The 21,330-nt window shown below is 41.7% G+C and overlaps 2 protein-coding genes across 4 annotated transcripts; one reads left to right on the top strand and one right to left on the bottom strand.

Moving 5' to 3' along the window:
- The first annotated feature begins 1 nt into the window (after position 1).
- hps6 (HPS6 biogenesis of lysosomal organelles complex 2 subunit 3) lies at positions 2-5,152 on the top strand. The gene has a single exon (XM_020601768.1). It carries the CDS (start codon positions 349-351, stop codon positions 3,127-3,129), a length of 2,781 nt encoding a protein of 926 aa, XP_020457424.1. The 5' UTR covers positions 2-348; the 3' UTR covers positions 3,130-5,152.
- A 1,290-nt stretch (positions 5,153-6,442) lies between these two features.
- On the bottom strand, positions 6,443-18,765 carry prom2 (prominin 2). 3 transcript variants are annotated; one of them, XM_020601769.1, is made up of 24 exons: positions 18,062-18,765; positions 16,889-17,203; positions 15,251-15,315; positions 14,729-14,934; positions 14,418-14,538; positions 13,868-13,931; positions 13,688-13,777; positions 12,707-12,903; positions 12,038-12,112; positions 11,646-11,709; positions 11,398-11,554; positions 11,162-11,314; positions 10,935-11,058; positions 10,718-10,806; positions 10,260-10,344; positions 9,963-10,106; positions 9,791-9,856; positions 9,609-9,701; positions 9,434-9,487; positions 9,256-9,336; positions 8,697-8,765; positions 8,505-8,594; positions 8,234-8,346; positions 6,443-8,140 (listed from the first exon to the last, which is right to left on the bottom strand). In XM_020601769.1, exons 2-24 carry the CDS (start codon positions 17,142-17,144, stop codon positions 8,068-8,070), a joined length of 2,529 nt encoding a protein of 842 aa, XP_020457425.1. In that variant the 5' UTR covers positions 17,145-17,203; positions 18,062-18,765; the 3' UTR covers positions 6,443-8,067. The 3 variants fall into 3 exon arrangements, with proteins under 3 accessions (XP_020457425.1, XP_020457426.1, XP_020457427.1); XM_020601770.1 differs by having other exon boundaries at positions 6,443-8,119; XM_020601771.1 differs by lacking the exon at positions 18,062-18,765 and having other exon boundaries at positions 15,251-16,247; positions 16,889-16,969.
- Positions 18,766-21,330: the final 2,565 nt, after the last annotated feature.

Here is a 21,330-nt window from a genome sequence, read left to right as displayed (position 1 = left end):
AATTAGAAGTCCCGTGATGTCAGGGGAGTGCTAGTCTTAGCATAGCATCGGAATGCCTGCAGTGCCTTTCTCGATTTGGCTTTAAAACTTATTAATCGTTTATTGCCAGCCAACAGTTTAGTTCCGCTGTCCTCTACCGATATGGGTTTACGAAGGCTGTCGGCGGACGTAACCTCCCGCGCGGACGTTAACAACGCGATGCATCCTCCCATGAGATTTAACGAGATGCCAGTCGGTTAGCGTCTCCGGAGCCTGAGGTCGGATTTGTGTGCCACACAAGGTAGTAGGGTAGTTAATAAGCTGTGGCAAGTTAATTACAAGCTACACTCAGGCTGGGAACTAGTAGTAATGGCGCGGTTTGTGTTGGAGCAGTTGTCAGATTTCGGGGACTACAGTGGCGGTAAAGAGCTACCTGAAATACTGGAGCTGACTAATAACGAGCACAAGAGCAGCCTGACAAACGTCCGCCTGAGCCCAGATGGACGTCACATCCATGTCATCCTCCGCAAGCCTAACGTCGGCCTTGTGACTTTTGACAGGTATGAGAGACCCCAGTTGGTCCAGAACCAGAAGAAACTGGATTTGAGGTTGTCACGAACCGTGCCTATTGTGGATGTTTTATATTTGGACCAAAATAATAACAGCAGTAGCAGAGGCACAGCAGTTGTGGCAGTGGTGTATGAGACTGGAAAAGCTGAGTTTTGGAAATTCCAGGAGTGCAAACCAGGCTGGCATCTCCTGCAAACATCGGAGCTGTGCAACAGCCCCCGGGCCAGAATAGTGTCTGTCTGTGCCTGCTCCAATCTAATCATCTGGTGTGAGGAGCGCCCATCCTCAGAAAGCTCCCCTGAATTCAGCTCCACAAAGAATAACTTGAGATACTGTGTTTGCAGACGAGACTTTGAAGTAGAAGAGGTGGCTGTCATCTTGGGAGGAGTGAAAATCGCTCTGCACAGCAATCCTAAATTCACTGTTGTCAGCTCAGGTAAAAATGTGCATCTTCTTCCTGACTTGAGAGTGAAGCCACTGTTGAGCATCTCCAAATTTCTCCTGTCCTGGTCCCCACACCATGACACCTTCAGGATCAACACCACATGTAAAAACACTCCCCTAAAAAGGCTTTCTGCTAAAGAGTCTGACTTTAAGAAGGTGGTGACAGACTGTTTGGGTTATTTATCAACTCTTGAGCCACCTGAGATCTATGACTGCGCTCCTACAGGCTGTGGAGGCCTGCTGCTGCTGCTCAGCACGGGTTGGCTGTGTCTCCTGCAGAAAGATGGGGTGCTGTGGAAGGTATACAAACTGACAGACAACCATTTGTTAAAATATGGGACTCACACTAGCCTCTGCATATACCGGGACACCCTGGCGCTGCTGGTAGGACAACACTTGCATCTGATTGATTTGAACTGCGGCAGGGAGCTGGAAAATTTTGTGCTGAAGAGAGAGGCGTTATTATTTCCAAACCGGGCTGAAATATGGACACCACACCTTCTTTCAGACAATGGACTTTTTGTGGTAGTGAACAAGGAGAAAGACACCAGAGATTTCAACTCTAAAATGAAGTCTTCTGGTTTCAGCACAGCAGAGAGTATTCCATCTGCATTCATCCTGGTAGAGGCTGTCTTTAAAGAGGCCTGTAAATACTACCAGCAGAGGAGCCTGAGTAGCACCCAGCTCACTGTGGACATACTGAAGAAAGGAGGTAGGTTCCAGGCTCCCATCTGTTTAGCTTCCATCCTCAGGGACTACTTCAGCACAGGGTCAAGTGAGAAGGGAGCAGAAATGTCTGAGAATGGAGGAGATGGAAGTATGGCAGGGCAAGACAAGCTAATGGGCTTTTTGGAACCTGAGCTGAAGGTTCTGGCGTCTCTGGAGGAGGTGAAGGTGAGTTTGGTAAGGGGAAGTGTTAAAGAGGTGGATGCAGTGTGTGAAAGTCTAGTTGAGACAGAAGTAGCCAGGCTGCTGTCGTCCTCGGAGCTGGATAAAGAGGTTCTGCTTTACCTCAACTCCATCTTCAGCATCTTCCCTGGCCAGGCGTGGAGGGCGGTGCAGGCGGCCCTCCAGCTGCACTACAATGGGGAGGGCTCTCTTTCCAGCAGGGCTTCCCCAGATGTGTGGAAAGCTGTCCTCAGCCCTGCTTCGACTTCCAGCACCCCAGTCTCCCTCCACTTCACAAACGGAGGCCCAAAACACAATCACAGCCTTAAAGGTGATTACATTACTAACTGTAAATCCAAATCTCCGAGCTCCGGTCCCCCTACTGCCCTGCCTGTGTTTGAGCTCCTCTGCCATTCAGTTTTCCACTTCCAACCCAGCTGGCTGCCCAGGTTCCTCGAGCTCGCCCAGAAGCAGAGCTCAGCTGCCCTGGGCCTGAACCTGACCTCTTCTTCCTGGAGCTTCTCCACTGGGAGAGGAGGGGAGACCAGGGAGAAAGGTGTGCCACTCTACAAACGAGCCCTGCATGTCTTGTCCAGCCTGAGCCTGGACAGAGACCAGCAGCAGGACTTGGAGGTGGAGCTGCTGCTGGTAAGTTGGCGGCCTAACGCCATCCTGCAGGCACTGAGGATCCTCATGGCCAAGCAGGAGTGGGGACGGGTCACCCAGGTGGCCCAGAAATTTTGCAAACAGAGTCCACTACTCAACAAGGAAATCTTCACGACTCTGCTGTGCGAAGTGGCCCAGCACAGAGACCTCGACCCCTACCTGGACCTGCTGTGGACGCTGTGCCCCGAGGACCTCACTGTCACCACTATTCTGAACCTGGTGTTGAAAAACCTTCCCTCCTCCTCCTCCTCCTTCATGTCCAGTACCACGTCCTCATCCCCTGCTCCTTTTGCAGACTGTCACAGCAGCCAGTTGACCGTAGGGCTGTTGAAGCCCCTGCTGAGAAAAGTCCTTCAACGGGAGTCCAAACCCAGCCAGCACTACGTTGACATCCTCCAGTCCCCGTTGTTCCCCCCTCCCGTACCACCTCGTCAGACCAGGACTGTCACAGATCCCAGCACAGACTCAGCCCTGGACAACAGCGTCGCCGCGGCTCTTCTTGCAGAAACACCCGAGCAGCAGTCGACCACACACGCCGCTGTGCCAGGGACCAAGGTGGCACTACCTGCTAACCCAGTCTGATCCACATAAAAACAAACAAACTCTCAAAGTGGAGAACTAAACCTGACTCACGTACAATCTGACCAACCTGTGAAGCAGTGTGTTGACAATCAGATTAAAACTATCAGCATATTACGCATGTTACAGGTATCATTATTATAATGCAGTTATTTGTGACCTTTGTGTTTTAAGCAGCAATTTCAGATGAAGCATGACTATTAGAAACTACTAAATGTGACTACTGAAGGTCTACCCAGTATAAATAATGCAGGTCATTTTAAGTCTTGCATCCTGTATGTGCACAGTTATTTATCTCTTGAGCCTTAGCTGCATGTGAATGAGGAAGCTCTTACAAAAAAACGCATTGAATACATTTAGCCTTTATCAAAATATCATCAATAAATAATATATTGTGTTAATACAGTATAGTGTTTACCTGTTCAGTAAAAGCAAAGCAGCTCCTGTTCTTAGGGTTTGTCTTATATGTGTGTAGAATATTTGCTGTCTTGACCTTTAAAGTAGCTGGTGTCTGCTAGTTGTAGCTCAGTATTTCTGCCTTTCACTGGTTGATGAGAAATCTTCTCAGTGTTGTTGAAGCAAGCAGCTATTCTTTTATTAATGGTTTCTTTTAAGTGAGGCATGGTTTAGAAAGAGGGCAGTGTGGGTCCAAGGTTCCATTACTGCCTTCTAGAGCTTAAACATTAACCTGGTTTCATTGGGCTCAACCTAAACACATAACCTCAGTAAACCAAACCCCAGACAGTCTGCTTGTCTCTATTTTTCCATTCCTGTCATCCATTTTTGTTCTCGGGACTCGCCTGTCTCTTCCACTCTGCTCCCTCGCATTCCAACTCACAGGAGATTCCAGACAGAATACCAAGTAAAACTGACTCTCATTTATGCTTTAAATTCAATTTTGGAGGTAATTCGGTTCTGTTAGTGTGGGTTGGGCGCCCTGCCACTTGCATAAGGTCATGTACATCATCCTTCATGGACCCAGTGTGTGTAATGTTATTAGGGATGTTAAGCCCTCTGTCTTTCCCCTGCTGCTTTTCTCCATGTGCTGAAAATGCACTGTTGTCTGAGCCATGCTTTTGATGCATCCATTGAAATGAATGTTTTCTGATTAAGAGCCCTAAATTACAGTATATTTAAGTGCCTATTGTCTTTGATTCCTTTAATGCTTTCTGTTTGAGCAGTTTATATGTCATGTTTTAGTCTCTTTTTTTTTATGTGGAGCCCTCTGAAACAAAATGTTATTTATTGTGAACAATGTCTGGGAGACTGAGTAACCCTACGTCTTGCTTCAGACTCCAGAATGCTGCAGAACAGTCGGTGCCTTTCACGCTGCTGCTCGCTCTTTTTACAGGGCAGTGTTACATTTCTGTTGTGTCTCCTCAGCTTCAGTCATATTCTGGAGAAACGGGGGGTAGATCAGAGGATCTGTTCTCTGTTTTGTTGAGGAAAGTGGGGGTTTTATTTACTGTAATTGGCTCTTTATGTGGAGAACATATCTATAGTCAAAGGCAGTTTTTTGTCATTTTAGTTTCAATATGAAACCTGATGAATTCTTTTTGTGGCCTGATTGGTGCATTAATAATGCTATTGCAAGCTTTATATAGACTTAAACAAGCACGACACAATCTGTGCGACAGAGTTTACTTCGGTGCAGTGAGTTTCACTGTGTAGTGAACATGTTCCAGCCCATCTGAAAGTCACTGGGAACTCCCTGACTTCCCCAGACAGGCCGCTCAGCCCAGGGTGATAACTGTTTAAATGTTAAACATTCATTTGCTTTGAACATTGTTTCTGTTAATAAATAGGAATTTCTCCTGAGTTTGTCTGACAAGGTTTCACACTTACATTTGTTTATTTCAGATGATAAACTCTTTTAGGAGATATGTGAACATATCTATGAATGGATAGAGTTAAAACTAAAGTTAACATCTTATCTTTGCTGTCTGAGTTTTATTTGCTCTGTATTTGTACAGTGTTCTTCAGTCCATTCTGACATCCCTACAATAAATACCAAGCTTATAATGTTGGGTGTTGTTGGCCCTGAGGTTTTCATTGTTTCTTCGAACACTTTAATTTGTTCTTCCTGGTACCATCCTGAACAGGTCACAAGTCAGCCAACTTCTTTTAATGGCACTGTGAAATGTGTCATTCATTGTGACCTACCTGCCAAGTCCCTGTTAACACAGATTGCTTTAGATCTGGTTTGTTAACTCTACCAGCACACACAGCTGCACAAAATGGGTCCAGCTGACAAGAGTGTCAAGAATATTAAAGTGTCAAGACCAGTATTGTCTCAGATTTAGGTAACAAAAAACCAGTCTACTGATCTAAAAGGCTTAACTGTCTAACAACATGTGAGGTTTTGTGCACCTAGTTATTACACATCTTCTGAATTAGAGCTCACCTGTAAAATAACAACAACACAGTTACAAGATACAGAGTGTATGTGTGGTTCCTGAATCTCACAGCAAATAGGCAGGTTTCACATGGGGACATGAGGGTATAATCACAAGAGTGGGATAAGTGTAGAGGGGGAAATTGGAGGGTAGTGAGTCCTGTATCTTCAGTGTAAGAGGCATAAGGTAATAACAGACTCAGGCTTCTCCAAGGGCAACAAAATGGCAGAGCTGCAGAAATAGTCATTACCTGATTTCTAACATCTTCCCCCAGCCAATCTCTCTATTTTCCTGTCTCCTCACTTTCTTTCGCTTGCAGTTTGTCTCACATTTTTTCTTTGGATGGAATTTATTTGTGCCCAGCCGCTCATGTTACAAGGTCTTGAGTCATGCTGGAGCAGCAGTGAAATCAATTCGCTTGTTCTAATTATAGATACAAGCATCCTGTAAACAATAATACATCTGAACAGATGCCTGTGAACCTGCCTGCCATTCTGTCCTCTGCTTGTCTCTGAACAGCTGACTGTATTCTGCAGAAGGAATGAATGTGTCAGCAGATGGCAAACTGCATTAAATTTCATTTTCATCATTTATAGCAGTGGGGCCTTGAGTCTAGTCGATGAATATTTCACACAACTCAAAATTTGCTTTACGCTGAAGCGTAACAAAGACACACCATGTCTCTCCAATGATAACATTAAATAAGAAGTATCTATAATCTACCTCTATGTTACTGGCACACACTAGCTATGGGTTTGTTAAACTTAGTTTCTAACAAAAAGGACATTCAGAACCACGAGTATGCAGTGTCACATACTTTCATTGTCTGTGTGGTAAATAGACACCTGGCTGAGGTTCATGTTTAGGTTAATAGACAGAAAAATGTACAGCAACAAAGTTTTGATTATGACTGACAGGAATGTTCACAGATTTATTTTTATCACACTGAACAATATAAAGTGGAGTGCAAACAGAAAGATAAAATACAAAGTACAAAGTAGTGGAAGGTAGAAAAATCATCACTATCAATTCATGAATCACATCAGTCAAATGCCGTAGTCACAAAAATACAGTATTTGCACACAAATAATGTTGTAGTAATAAAGGTTTCGGTCTTATCATACGAAATGATTCACCCAAGGAGCTGTGCTTTGATTTCCAACATTAGTTCAAATATAATTAATTAAAATTGAAATTTGGTTGCACAGCAAAGGTGATGAACAGACAGAGGCTGGTACATTACAAATGCCACTTGGCACAGTAGCACGCTGCCGCACTGTCTGAAAGCACTACACACCGAAATTACAAAATGTATAAATGTAATCACCTCTCAACAAATAACGACCTGAATTTAAAATGGGAAGTGTTCAGTGTACACTAAAACTGAGTACACTCCTGTGCAATATCACCCAATGGTACCATCGCACAGTCATCAAAGACAGTCGCAGTCAGTCACAGGCACAAGAGCATCAGTAGGCCGCTGAACGCAACCTAAAACACAGCTACAGTTAGGAAGAACCATACTAACAATAACAAAAGTTGCAGGCGCCTTATTCAAAGATTACTGCTGTTTACACAATTTTATATTGAAATAGGTCAAGTGCTTCTGACTTGGCACAAGGATTATCTGTGGAAATTGGTGAAGTGAACTCAAACCAAATTAGTTTGGATCAGATCCAGTATGTTTGGTATGGACTACCAGGACAACCACAGTACCAACCGTAAAACACAGAGGTGGCGTTGTGCTGATATGGGGCTGCACGAGTCCAAAAGGTGTACGGGAGATGACACAGTATGTAGAGGTGGCATGACACTCCGAATGCAAGTTTGCATAGCCAAACACTGGATGAAAAGATGACTCCAAGTCTCAAGAAACTTTGAGGGTGAGGAATTCTTTAACACAACAATGATCCAAAACACTGCAAAAATTGTGTTTTTAAAGAATAAAATAAGGAAAACTATGATGTGGCCAAGTGACCTAAATCCAAGACAATAACTTTTAGATATTTTAAATAGTAGGTAGAGCAGCAAAACCACTCCAACAATTCAAATTAATTGCATTCATTCTTCCTGGGCTTTGGCTGAAAACAGATCAAATATAAAATGTACAGGATGTGTAATTATTTTAGTCAGACTGACTAGGAGTGTACTCAGGTTTGTTGTTCACTGTGTATTCTTAAAGTCCAGCAGCAGGTTCAGTTAAATTATTAAATACATACAAAACATTTAGGTAATACAGATAAAACTAATCTCTTGAATATGTTCATTTAAAAGGTGTGAAAAAATCCCTGCAGATCCCCTTATGCCCTGTGCGCCCCTGAGGTCAAGTCAAAGATGTTAGTGTGTAGTATATGAAATGTACCGGATGGTGAAAACTGAAATCAAACAGGCCTAAGTAGGTAACATAACTTTTTCTTTTCTCAGTTTGAGACTTTTCTTCAGAGTAACAATGTGCCACATCTGTGCAGGAGTGCACCACGTTTTTATTTTGTCAAGCGATGCCACAGTAGTGCCTGAAAAGCTGTACCACACACCTGCCGTCCTCTCAGGAGATTTTCATTTGGTCCCATGGGATGTTGGCCATGCTAATTTGGTTGTTGGTCATGCTAATTTGGTTGCTGAAAACAGAGACATTGAGAGCGGTCAAATGATTCATGGTTATGTGTGTGCTAATAGATGCATGATTTTAGTTTTTCATTTGTGCTGCTTACTCATAGGCATCAGAGTGCTTCATTCTTCGGTAGTACTTGGCTAGTTTGATAGAAAAGATTATGCTGGGGATGAAGAAGATCAGGCACCAGCCCAGACTGAACCAGAAAGCATTCTAGAGAGACACAACATGGGTGAATACATTGTTTATATAAAGTGTCATTTGTCAATCTAGTCCCTGCTCTCCATACTTCAGTGTCTTTGGCAAAAAAGAAATCAGTTAAATGTGGAGATGTGCAGCCGTAGGTTGAGCTAACAACATCCGATCCTCACCAGAGACTCCACCACTTGTGAGCAGAGGACGAGGTCCACGAGGTCCACAGCTCCTGCCACCGGCCCACAGCGGCCCAGCTCCTGTGTGATCTGAGGGAGTATACACTGATCAGCCAGGGTGCACAAGTCACCACATGATCACAAATCAAACATGTCCTGTTTGATACAGGCAAAGATTTGAACAGACTTTACCATGATGTTGGCCCAGTCAGCATAAGCAGTTAAAAGATTCAGCTGGCAGTTCAGAAACTTTCTGCTTTCCTGGGATTGAGAATGAGAGAGAGAGCAAGAGTAAGTTCCACACACTTCCTCTGTGCTTTATAGTAGGAAGTCTTGAGTGATTAGAAAACAGCCGTTTGGAATTCTAGATAAATTCACAGTGACTGGTAAAAAAAAATGCAATATCATTATGACTGGACAAAGTAAGGAAGTGAATTTTATACTTTTTATTTTCAGCTCTTGTTAGGATCATTCCAGCCATGTTTACATAAACAAAATGGATCCTATAGATAAAACAGGCTCTACATCTCATCCTGAACCTTTTATTGCATGCCACTGGACATTAAATGTTATTCATGCTCTGTCGATGTGCAAGCGCATTGTTTCAGCTACACATAGTGCACCCATCTAACTGAGCCATAGCACTTCGCCCTCAACTCCCTCTGGCTAAATGACTGACCAACCACCGGCACTAACAGGCCACATGCAGCACTTTTTCCTTCTGACTCATGTGACACACGGCCCTACTCACAGTCTTGACAATCTGTGTTGTATTTGTGTTGAGGAAGTCTTGTGCCTTGCCCGTGTTGTTCAGCACCTCCCCCACTGTTCCCTGGAAGAGCCAGAGAGGAGAGAATAAGCCGCAGAAAAAAATGAGAGGAGAAAGAGCTCTATTCTTGACAGTTCCAAGTGTTTGTCAGCGTGCTCACAGTGATTTTTTCAGTGATGAGTTGAAGGCTGTGGATGGTCGAGTTCAGGTTTTTCTGAGAGCAAAAGCAACAGATGTCTATGTTTAAGTTCAGATGGATGGCCAGCATGAAAAAAGGAGAGTCAGAATGAAGACATTTGGGAGAGATGTTGGCCAAAATAGAGAAAGCTACCCACTATTTGTGGGTTAATGATTGTTTCTATGTTGGTCTGGATCTGCCTCAGGTCCCTGGCCTCATTCCGGAGCTCTTGTTGAATATTGCCACTTTTCTAGAACAACAAAAATGGTTGGTTAGTAGATAAAACTGCAAAAAAAAGAAGAACAAAGTGTAAAATATTAGCAGGAGATTATGACTCACTGTATCAGCAGCTCTGTCAAGTTTATTTGCCGTTGTATTCAGATTGATGTTGGAAATGTTGTTCATCTGAGAGAAACATGCAAAGAACTCTGGTTCACAGTTACTGTACATGTTACATATAGATCCAAGTATTCACAGTAAATCTATATGTAAACCCATGTATAATGCGTACCGATTGTGCGGTAGCAGTGGTGTTAATTTGTGTAGCCTTGGTGGAGAAGGTCCTGAGTTGGTTTTCAACTTCAGGACTCAGAAGAGTGATGGATGACAGATTGAGGTTTGTCTTCTCAAACTGCTGCTGGATCTGCTCTGTGTACTGTGTGTGACCAACAGAGAGCAGGGCAAGGGAAGAAAAAAATCATTGATATGACTGAGAATGATGATATACTGTAGGTTTAATACACAAAGTTGTTCACAGTTTGATGTTCATTTACTTTCAACAGCTGAAAAAGGCAATAAAGAAACTCACTTTAGATACATTAAGCAGATCTTCGAGGTTTATGAGTTCATACAAGTGGAGTGTTGTCCACAGAGGTTGGTTTTGTTTACAGTCACTGTAAACATTAGCATCAAGTTTAAGATGTTTGCACATCCTCTAATCATAATTACAGATTTAAAGCGGTAACTGGATAAGTCTGACTTCTTCCTACTCCATTCAAGCATGTACTAGGTATAAGCAAATTGATATTGGATTATGTGTAAAATTATGTGTGTTGTCATATCAACTGTCTTTACATGGTTGAAAGAATAAATCAAATCAAATCAAACTTTAAATTGACAAGGAAAAGAAGGAACAAAATCAAGCCAAAACCTGGATTTATTTTCTGACATAAACAGGTGTGCAATGCATGTCATTAAATGAAATTAAATGACATAGAGCCAATGTGTAATTCTATTTCATGCGGAATAAGAGACGACATGACATACCTATAGATAGCAAAGATACTGAGGTTGGTTTTCAGTCCTAAGGTTTGACTAATATCCAAGCCTGGAAGTGAGTTTGGAGAATCAAAGATCTGTGGAGAAGCGGCATTGATATAACACAAAGATAGTCAACATAGTATCTTTAGCATCTTCATATACCCAGTCACCGTGCATGTGCCGTACATGCACATTTACAGTATGTACAACTGTGTATCACTACCTTTAGCAGTTGTCTGTTGTTCCAGGGCTGACAGATTACGGTGTAAACATTTCCGCCCACCAGGAACAACAGCAACACCACTATCATGAACAGCCAGGAGAAGAGAAAACTGAAACCTGCACCCCTGCAAACACATTCAGATCAGATGTCAGGAGGTGAAAACACTCTGGATAAGGGTGTCAGCTATGTGGCTGAAAATGAAACTGAAATTCAAACACAGAACTCACATCATAAGGAAGGTTCCTCCACAATCTGCCATGCAGGAGCGATTTCTGGGGTCTGCTCTGGGTGTCAGACCCACAGGGCCCAGGAGCAGACCCAAGACATTACACACCACCACCAAGAGGACAACGCAGCATATGGCTATACCCACACTCCATCTGCAGAAGTATACACAAATGATAACTGCTATGTGGGTTTTTCCTTCATCCATCATATGTGTTTGCACTTTCCAGTTTGTTACCCGATATATTCTGCCTTTTCAGCCTGTGGGGTGACCCTGCCGATTTCTTTCTTCACCTGGTTCAGAGTATTTGACACGTTCCCCAGAGCAGATAAAGGGATGTCACTGGTAACTTTGGAGATCTGTGTTTTTATGTCACCTAGCTGCTGCTTGCTGCCTAATGAACACAGACACAAACTTATGCACCTGAAGCTAATGCTTGAAAGAGATGTGATGGCAATTTTGGGGGAATAAACGTGCACACTCACTTTGAACTAGATCCCTGGTCTCATTGGTCACCGTCTGGGGTATGTTGTTGAAACTGTTTTCCACCTGACATTAAGACAACCAGAACATTAGTGTGTTTTCATAGTAGTACGTCAATAGCTTTGAAAAATAGTGTTTATGTGTCTAACAACTTTTGTTGCAGTCAGTCAGTGATTTATCTCGTTTTACACACATTTAATACACTTCACTTCAAAGTGTGCAGGTAAATAACACAGCAGAGTAATAAGCCACATTTCATTACACTATCTTTGGTAAAATTTGTTTACTCTTTGCACATATCTATCCAACAATTCTAATGTATTAACAAGGCTGGCATTATATTTAAAGACAGATGAATTTATTAGCAGATTGTTGTTGTCCAGGAGATACTTACCTCTTTGATTTTAGATGTGAGGTTAATTTTGATGACTTTATCCACTGCAGACTGGAACTCATTCAAGTTGGGAATCTGTCAAGAACAATCACATGTTATACCTTAAAATACCTGAAGGAGGAAGCAAACTTCAGCAAAGCAAGCACCAGTTTTTATTGATGTTAGAGCCAAAAGGCCACAATTGCAAGACAATTTCAAAAAATAAAGAGCGGTATCTCTACCATTTACCTCATCTTACTCTTGTTTTTACAACAAAGATGATATAAAACAAAGAAGATGAGATTAGGCAAAAGGAATCGAGGGAAGGCTGTATGCGTCAGAGTTAGAGTGTCGGAGGAATGGAAAAGAACAGATGGGAGGAGGTCTAATCAGCTGTTCAGACAAAGCCAAAAATGAAGCACTGTTATGTGTCACATTCTTGAATCTACATGAGACATGGTCTGATTGCATACATGTTTCTTCCTGTTGCTTCAGAATAATGCCTTGTGAAACCCAGGGTGACTTTTAGTCTATATTTCAGTGAGTTCTTAACTAATTGTTTTGCATGGAGCACCTCATTTAATTCACCAGCGTTGTTCAACCATTTAGAGATGTGATTCATCCATTCAAGAAGAAACAACACAGGAAAATCCCATTCTAGATACAAGGTTACAGAAAATCTGTACTTACGCTGATGGAGGTGTTCAGAGTTAGACTCTGTAGCTCAGTCTGCAGGTTGCCACAGCCGGTGCAGTCTGGATTGGATAAAGTCTGATTGATGCGATTTTTAACAGCGGTGACATTGGCCTGGAGAGAATCCAGGCTGTGCTGTAGCTGCACCAAAGATTCATTCAGCTTGTACAGTTGAACACTGGTGTTTAGGGTCTCTGCTCATATGAATGAAAAAGCACAAATATTATAACATAATAATGATTTTAAAACCTATATTTATCCTCATTCAGCAGCCACTTAAAAAGCTTAAATGAATGGGATCTCTGCATTATAAAGGGAAGAACAACAGGGAATTAATTACTAAGGGAGATATCCAGCTGCTTTTAGTAAAACATCACTAATGTTTTCTACCATGCTTTCTGTGGTACTACAAGAGTGGACATACAGAGTTTAAAAATGTCAGTAAATTATGTATCAGCACTAAATTTGTCATTCTGGAAAACAGCACGAGGCTGGAAAGTGACACGCTCAGTTACAAAAGCCAGTGGATTAACACTGTTCTTTATATTATTCACTTGCATACAAAAACAGACTATTCCAGCCTAAGTTATTAACACAGAAGCAGCAGCAGTAGTAGTAGTAGTAGTAGTAGTCTCTGCTTTGGAGATCCCTGACCACTCAGGCCTGTGCCCAATAGGTTCCTGCAGTACACCATCCACTGGGATAATAGTTTCTGTACTTGTTCTTATTCTGTACACACACACACACACACACACACACACACACACACACACACACACACACACATATAAGACTTCATTCAAGACCTCAGCAGACTTTTCAGTGTCAGGATAAGATGTGAAATGCAATGAAACTGAGCAGTGCACTTACAGTTATGTGCAGAACCAGCCTACATCATTACTGAGCTCTTGTCAAATATGCACACAAGCAGTTACATGCTCCGACTGAAACAGGTCAGAACATGCAGGTACGTCATACCCTGGTCCAGAAGTCTAAGTGAGTGCAGTGCTGGTGCCAGGGTTCCATTGAACTGCTGCTGGATCTTTGTTCCCAACTGATGCCCAATGGCTAATTCATACAAACAAGTAGAGGGTTAATCGTGCAATGAGAACAGATGCTGTATTGCAGTGGTTAGAATGGAGGAAAGTGGTTTCTTACCATCTAGGTTACTGGCAACAGCCTGTATGACTGTGTTACTCTCATTCACCACATAGTTGACTTGCTGAAGACAAACAGCAAACAAACAATTTCAAAGTTGGCATCTAATATGTGTGTTGAAATAAAAGATACAGTATGTTAAGGACTAAGAGCGCATGAGCAAATCATCCATGCACATTTTGTGCTGGAAGGAGAACAAACAGAACACCACCCTGCCTTTCCCTCCAACCTTTGTTTACTTTCCTTTGATATTGTAGGCATATTGACACTGTAGAGCACAGAGTTGGTCCTTAACTAGTGGACTGACAGGAGAATCAGGGTCTGTTGGGATCTTACACAACAGCTGTCAACTCTCAGCAAACTGATGACTCAATGTGACTAACCCTAAATACACACTAACAAGATAATTTATTGTTTTAACACTAACTGTCTAAAAATAAAGATCAAGAGCAGTCAGCCAGTGATAAACTGCTGAATGCTGCCACACTGACCTCTGACCTTTGTATTTTTCTACTTACACTGCTTCAGTCAGTCAGAGGTTTCCCCTTACCTGAGGCACAGCAGTGAGGAAGGTGCAGATGTTGTCTATAGATTTGTTGATCTGCTCTGGACTCTGGTCCACGCTCATTTTTAAGGCTTCATTGCTTTTGAACATGCAGATGTTGCCAGCACTGCGAAAATATCAAACACACACACACACACACACAGAGACTTAAATGTGCGTCACAAACATTACATGGATGCGAGGGAGACACACACAAAGCAGTGAGGCATGCACATTCAAGCTGTCTCTTTTTGATGCTAATTTCAGAAAAGGCATCATTATGCTGTCCAAAAATGCACATGAGAGCACGCACTCACAGGATAATGACGGTGGTGACAAATGCACTCCAGTAGAGAGTTCTTCTGCTACAATGAATGGAGGACGTCTGCTTCTGGTACATCTTCCCCCCACATTTGCCACAGCAGCGACAGCATGCAAAGAAGGAACCAACTGTGGGCATCAGAATGATATACACCACGCCAATGGCTGCACACACCAGGAAGCCTACTTTATACATCAGGATCTAAAAACAAAACAAACACATACACAGAAAAGTGACATTTTATTACTAAAATGGCACAAATAATAATTTCAAGGTCAAAGAATCCAGAACGGCATCAGTTCTTTGTGGTCTGCTGTGACGTCAGACACACTGAGACATCACCAAACAGAAATGTTTCTTTGCTGTGGTGAAAGCCCACAGGCAAAGAGGCTCAGAGTCTCAGTAACTTCAGTCATAAGGTATACATAAAGATGCTTTAAATATTCTCAGATTACCAGCTATGGGGTGTGAGCCTTCTGATCATGTATGTACGATATGTTCATGTACATTCACTTACTTTATGGATGACTTCTTGATTTAACTGCATTTTCACAGCCTCATCAACAACTTGCAGGATCAAATCTAGAAAGAAATGGAGGGAATCATAATTTTTTGTGGCTCTGTATTTTTTAATAACTGCAGAAGACATAAATAGCTAATTACTGTTCTCCGCTTCAAGTCGCTGTCCTACTCATCCATGTATAAAAGATCAATCGCAAGCACAATGTGTCCTTTGCTCTTAACAAACATTTTAATCTCTCGCACTGTAAAAGTGTAAATGTGAGACATTCATCTTGTGGTTACTTGGGAAACCAAAAGGAGGTCTACTGCTATTTATTTATCGCTGAACCCTGTTAATGTGGATATTATTGACAAAACGCTGGCATGGGTAAAGGAGATGATAAGGGTGTTATTCACATGAGCTATTTGTGTAGCTCTCACCATTGGGGTGTGTCACAGCAGATTACAGTCAGGCATAAATACCCTAAAAATTTGCATTTCCCATAAACATTTCCTGCTTGAATGCTTACTGAGAACTGCTTTACTTTATTACATTTGTGTTTATTGTAGCGAGTCTAAAAATCAGGTTTCTGTCTTACCAGAAGGTCAAATTCAGAAGCTGGGCTCTGAAGGTCGTAGGCAGAAGAAAGGATCATGTCCAAGTCTTAAGGTTCAAATGACAGGGAGGAAACGTCTCTTCTTTTAATCCCTGGTTAGTTTGATCTAAGTCATAATGTTACTAAAGCTTATTAAAGAGTTAAAAACACTCGAAGTAAGATTAGGTTCTATTTTATACTGATGAATGCCTCTATACGTGTTAGAATTTGTCCTGAATTTTTTGTTGAGTGTCATATCAGTTAGAAATTCTTTACAAATCAGTAATTAGTTATTAAAATGCATAAAAGTAAATGTTGCACGGCCAGGTTGTGAACTTTGAGTGAAAGACCTCTACCATATAACATTTTGGATGGGGTGGCCAGGCTGGGGCACAGACTCTGAGAGGAGTGGCACATCTGAAACATGCAAAAGGTTAATTAAACCCCTACTTTTATGAAATAATAAGCCATGCATTATTAAGAATCCAATTGTTTATTCTGTGTAAAAATGAGACACACAGTTCTTTTTTTTTTTTGCTAACTTTGTCTGCCCTTCTTAATTACTCCCAGCCGGCGACATCGCTGCTGCACAGTGGTTCTTTGTTTATTCATTAATAGTAACAAGCATCACATATCACATTTTGACTTTGGCAGGGGTGGCCAATGAGATTTTGCGTGGCTGGTGCCACCGCTGGCCACCCCCTGGACCCTCCTATTAACAGGTAAAACAAATCACTGGTCTACAAACATCAGGGCAGGGCATAAGGGTTACTAAATGACTGGACAAAAAAGAATTTCCACTAACTTACTGATTAACCAGCCACACAGACCAGGAGTAAAGATTAAAACTGATGCCTTGCCTTTGCCACTGTAGGAAAATATTTGCCCAACCTAGAGCATGACTGCCACAGAATTTGAATATGATTGCACCTGGTTTCTCTGTGAGCTGGACAAAGTCACAGAGAAACTACACATAATGTCACACAAACAGAAGATATGAGTAAGCAAACGGGGCACTGTGTGTCAGAACAGCACAGTAGACTTTGAAAAACACTGACCTCCAGAAAATGGCTGTGGTTGGACTGTGTTGAGGAAGGAGTGGACCAGAGTTGCCATAAAGCCCACATTGGTGTCACTGTGTGTCACATCTTGATAGTGGGGCTGGGTGAGGTTCTGTGGGGCTGCTGCGCAGGAGGCCTGTGGAGGGACGGACTCGGCCAGGCTAAGCCCCAGCAGCATTACTCCCACTCCGACCCTGAATGCTCCAGCACAACCCAGCCACCTCCAACTTCTCACAGACTCACATAACCTCATGTTTATAGATGAGTTGGGAAAGACTTCACCTCATGACACAAGCTCTGTCTTGATGTTGTCTGGAAACAAGATGAAAACACTGAATACAATGATACACTCATAAAAGGCTGGAAAAATAATTTGAAGAAGAAACCCACAGACTGAGTCACACAAAAAGATGGTGCAATGCAGTTCCTGGTTAATGGGGAAAGACTGCTGCTATTTTGCAGAAAAAAAAGTATTTTGTAAATAGGAAACTTAAATATTAAGCCTCCAAGGACCAGGAGTACAGGAGGTGCTGACATTTAAAAGTTAGAAGAAAAGTCTTGGGAAAAATGAAACGACACATGACAAAATGATATAACCTGCCTGACTGTGATGTCAAAGACTGTGTTTGCAGTGTAAACACACAGAAAGGTCATATATTGCTTAAGTACCTGCATCACCACAGTTTATCAAAGTCCTGCTTATCTCTCAGAATAATAGACTGCAAAACATTTATCAGAACAAAGAGGAAGGGTGTCTCCAGTTTGCACAAAACCCTTGGAAATTATGTGATTATCAGTTATTCCTCAAAACAAACTCATCACCCGCTTTTGTAGATTCAGTTTTATTGAAATAACTTTTCAAGGGTAAGCCCCTTGACCAGCTGACCACATGCACTGTTGATATCAGAGAAAACTGTCTACCTGGTTCTGTTTTGTTAAAGAGATTATCATTAAATAAAAGGACTCTTTTTATCCTAACACACAACAACCTGAGGATATTTACTGTACAAACTGTGGCTCTGGAACCAAACTGAGCGGTTCTACCAGGTCAGCCCAGGTAAGAGTGTGAATGTAAGTTCCAAGAGAAAAGAGGACAGGTAAAGAAGAAATAGAAAGGTGGAGGGAAAAATGTAGATACAGAAGAGCAGAGTGAGAATTCAGTTCACTCACCTTCCTTTGCAGGAGAGAGGGCAGTCTCACTGCTCTTATCTTCAGAGGTGTGTGACTCTTACAGAAGCTTAAAGTCCTGTAAAAACCGGATGTGCTCTGTTGCTGTCAAACTGAAGTTGACAGTGTGAGAACACTGGCAGGCAGAATAGAGGGAGGGAGAGAGGAGACCGAAGGCGGGAGAGAGGGAGGGTCTTAAAGAGACAAACGTGGAAAGAGGAAGGGAGAGCATGATGTTTCTGGATTCTGGAATGCGTCAAAGGAAAATGATGGGATGTCAAAGTAGTGGTGGTTATGCAAACAAGATATAGATTATGACATTTGGATTACAGCAGGAAGTAGGGGAAAACAAAGAACATCAAAATAAGAGTGTGACGCCCCTCCCACTGTTTTGGAAAGTGGCCATTTCATTTATAAATAACATTCACCTGGCATCGCCATCGCCTTTTGACATGTTGTTAGTTTTACTAGCCCCTTTTGCTTGTTTTATTTTAACCTCTGTGTGGATGCTCCTCATTACACTCTCTCAGCCAGCTAAAATGAATTGAAATGGCTGTTTATCAAAAATCTACTGTTTATTCTAGTAAAGGGTCATTCATTTTTCTGAATCTGATGGTCATTTCCTGTCATGAAATCATTTCAATAAAATCAGCCCACATCTGTAGTGGTGTCCCCAAAGGGATCTGTGCTTGATCCCATTCTGTTCTTGTTGTACATTCTGTTCTTGTTGGGATCTGTCTTAAGGAAATATGGTTCCAGACCAATAAAAATGTTGTTTAATACGGGCTGTAGTGTTATGCCTTCCCAAGTGGCCAGCCCAAGGGATAGAGTGACCCAAAGTAAGCACAACATCCCGAACAGACTGAGGAACAACTAGCTGCTTAATTGCTCCATGCTGACGATAAAGTACTCCTTTCTGAAGAATAAACTCCTCAGTCATGCTAAAGTCAGGCTCAGTACCTAATTCCCTTTCTTGTGCTCTCTGTAACAATGAAACTAAATGTGGATCCTTCTGCTGCACAGAAACGAAGACATACTTGTATTCACTGGCGTTTGACCAGGAATGAGACTCTGTCTGTAGTGTTAGTGTTTATATTACTGTCTATAGCTTTTTATGTGTTGTTTTTTTTTATATTTGTACGATATGTTAAGTGCTTTGGTCAGCTGCGCTGTGGTAAAGCGCTATATAACTAAAGTTGAGTTGAGTTGACAGTATTTTACTTATTTATCATGATTTTATTCTGTCTATGTAAAGTACTTTGGTCAACTGGATGTTTTTAAAGTGCTATATAAATAAATTTGATTTGATTCGTGTCCCAGCAAGAAATAACCACACCCAAATATCCAGAAGAAGATAGCTGGAGGGCTACATTTGGGAATGAGAGTTTTGGAAACACACAGCATTTAAATGTTTTCTCGGAAATCCTCAGAAACATTTCATCAAAAATTGCTGGCAGCAGCTGAGAAATATTTTCCCCATGTTATCACAGAAAAACAAGATATATATATATAACTCTTCAGATTAACAAGACAATAAACCATTGTTCTACAAACTGGACTATGCCTAGCAGCCTACTAAACTACAATAAGGTGAAAAAGAAACACTGGAACACTGTGGTGATAATGTCATGAGATTCTTCATCACTGGCAGTCTGGTTTCCTCTGTTACAGGGATGACAAATCTTTATATAATAGGCATGAATCTGATTTCCCTTTATAAATTCTGTTGCATTTGTTGATATGCGTTCTTCTCAAATTTCCCTCATCAAGTGCGCAATCACCTTCCAAAGGCATCAGTTACAGGTTGATCCCTTAATCTGGGTTCAAGAAAGCACTTACCTAGTAGCTTTGGCACATGGAGACAATCAGAGCTGTCAACTCAGTGACTATCCTCAATGACTGTGCGCTCCTGCATGTAAAGATCCTTTAAAGAGAAAGACACTAGAGTGAGTAGCCTGTGCTCACAAATGGGAAACCAGAGAGGAATCATGTCATTACCACAAAACAAGCAGCTCCTACTGGTCTGTGAGATAAAAATGTGATCCCTCAATGGCTTCCCACTTGTGAACATACCTTTCTAAGCATTGACACACACTCAAAGTGCTTTACACTATTTCCCATTCATCCATTCACACACCAGTGATAGCGCCAGGAGCAACTAGGGAACCTCAACATGTGGAATGGAGAAGCCAGAAACCAGACCCCCAACCCTCCGGTTAGGAGGCGACCTGCTGTACCTCCTAAGCCACAGCCACCCTTAGCCTTGTGACTTTGAGATTAAGATTTGCATGTTCAGACACCAGAACTGAAATTGTACTTCCATTGGATCAGATGGTACACATGTGAAGCCTATCACGTGCTGGTTTTTGGAACAGCTTTGAAAAATGTTAATTTTTAGAAGAAATATCAAGTTATCTGAATCACTCACACTACCTTCAGTATCAGAACTCTACTCCTCTGTCCCCATCTCACTTTTTATTTGTACAGTATGTCAGAAAGGCTTGATGGATTCACCATCTTGGCTGAGAAAGTTCTGTTTATCAGCAATCTCACTATTAATTGTGGCTATATTACAGACACTGCTTTTGTCGTGATTTCTGCCATTAAATATCATTTCCCTTGCCTTACCAGCCATGGCTGTCATCTTCTACATTAGTTAAGACAAATGAGTTGCTAAAAAAAAAAAAAAAACACTACCAAAACAAATAAATAAATTGGCAGACAGATTGGCCAGGCTAAGAAATGCATCCTTGACAGTTTGGAGTTTATTAGCTCCAACAAAAACTGCAGTGTTTCGCTCACATTTCAACATTGGGCACAGCTCTTGTGAGTTCTGCATGCCAAAAGGGAAAGTGTTTTTCCAATATCTTTCTTTGCAAGAACTGGTGATTTTAAGAATTCAGAGGTCAGGATTAACAAAGCATACCTAAGTAACTATTTCTCACAATTACTGGAGAAAATGTCAGGCATTTGTTTCATTATTTCTACTTTGTGCAATTCTCTTATGCTCCGGTTCTACATAATAACAGTAAAGACAAAGCTTTCAGTGAAAATTCATTTTTATTTATACCATACATGAATTACCAATCACAGAAACCTGGCAAAAAAATATAGATATAAAACCACCCCTATGATGAGGTGCTACAAGAACCAGATATGGATGCATTGCCATTTCATTTCTCTCTCACAAACCCTTCTATTCCCTAAATGATGTCAATTTAGGAAACTGTGTTCATAAGTTGTCCCTAGATTAAATTCTGTGTCAGCCTGCT

This window comes from Monopterus albus, unplaced genomic scaffold (genome assembly GCF_001952655.1).
Source record: "Monopterus albus unplaced genomic scaffold, M_albus_1.0 scaffold52.1, whole genome shotgun sequence".
In the NCBI taxonomy this organism is placed as follows: Eukaryota; Metazoa; Chordata; class Actinopteri; order Synbranchiformes; family Synbranchidae; genus Monopterus; species Monopterus albus.
This window is presented reverse-complemented; position numbering and strand designations above follow the sequence as displayed.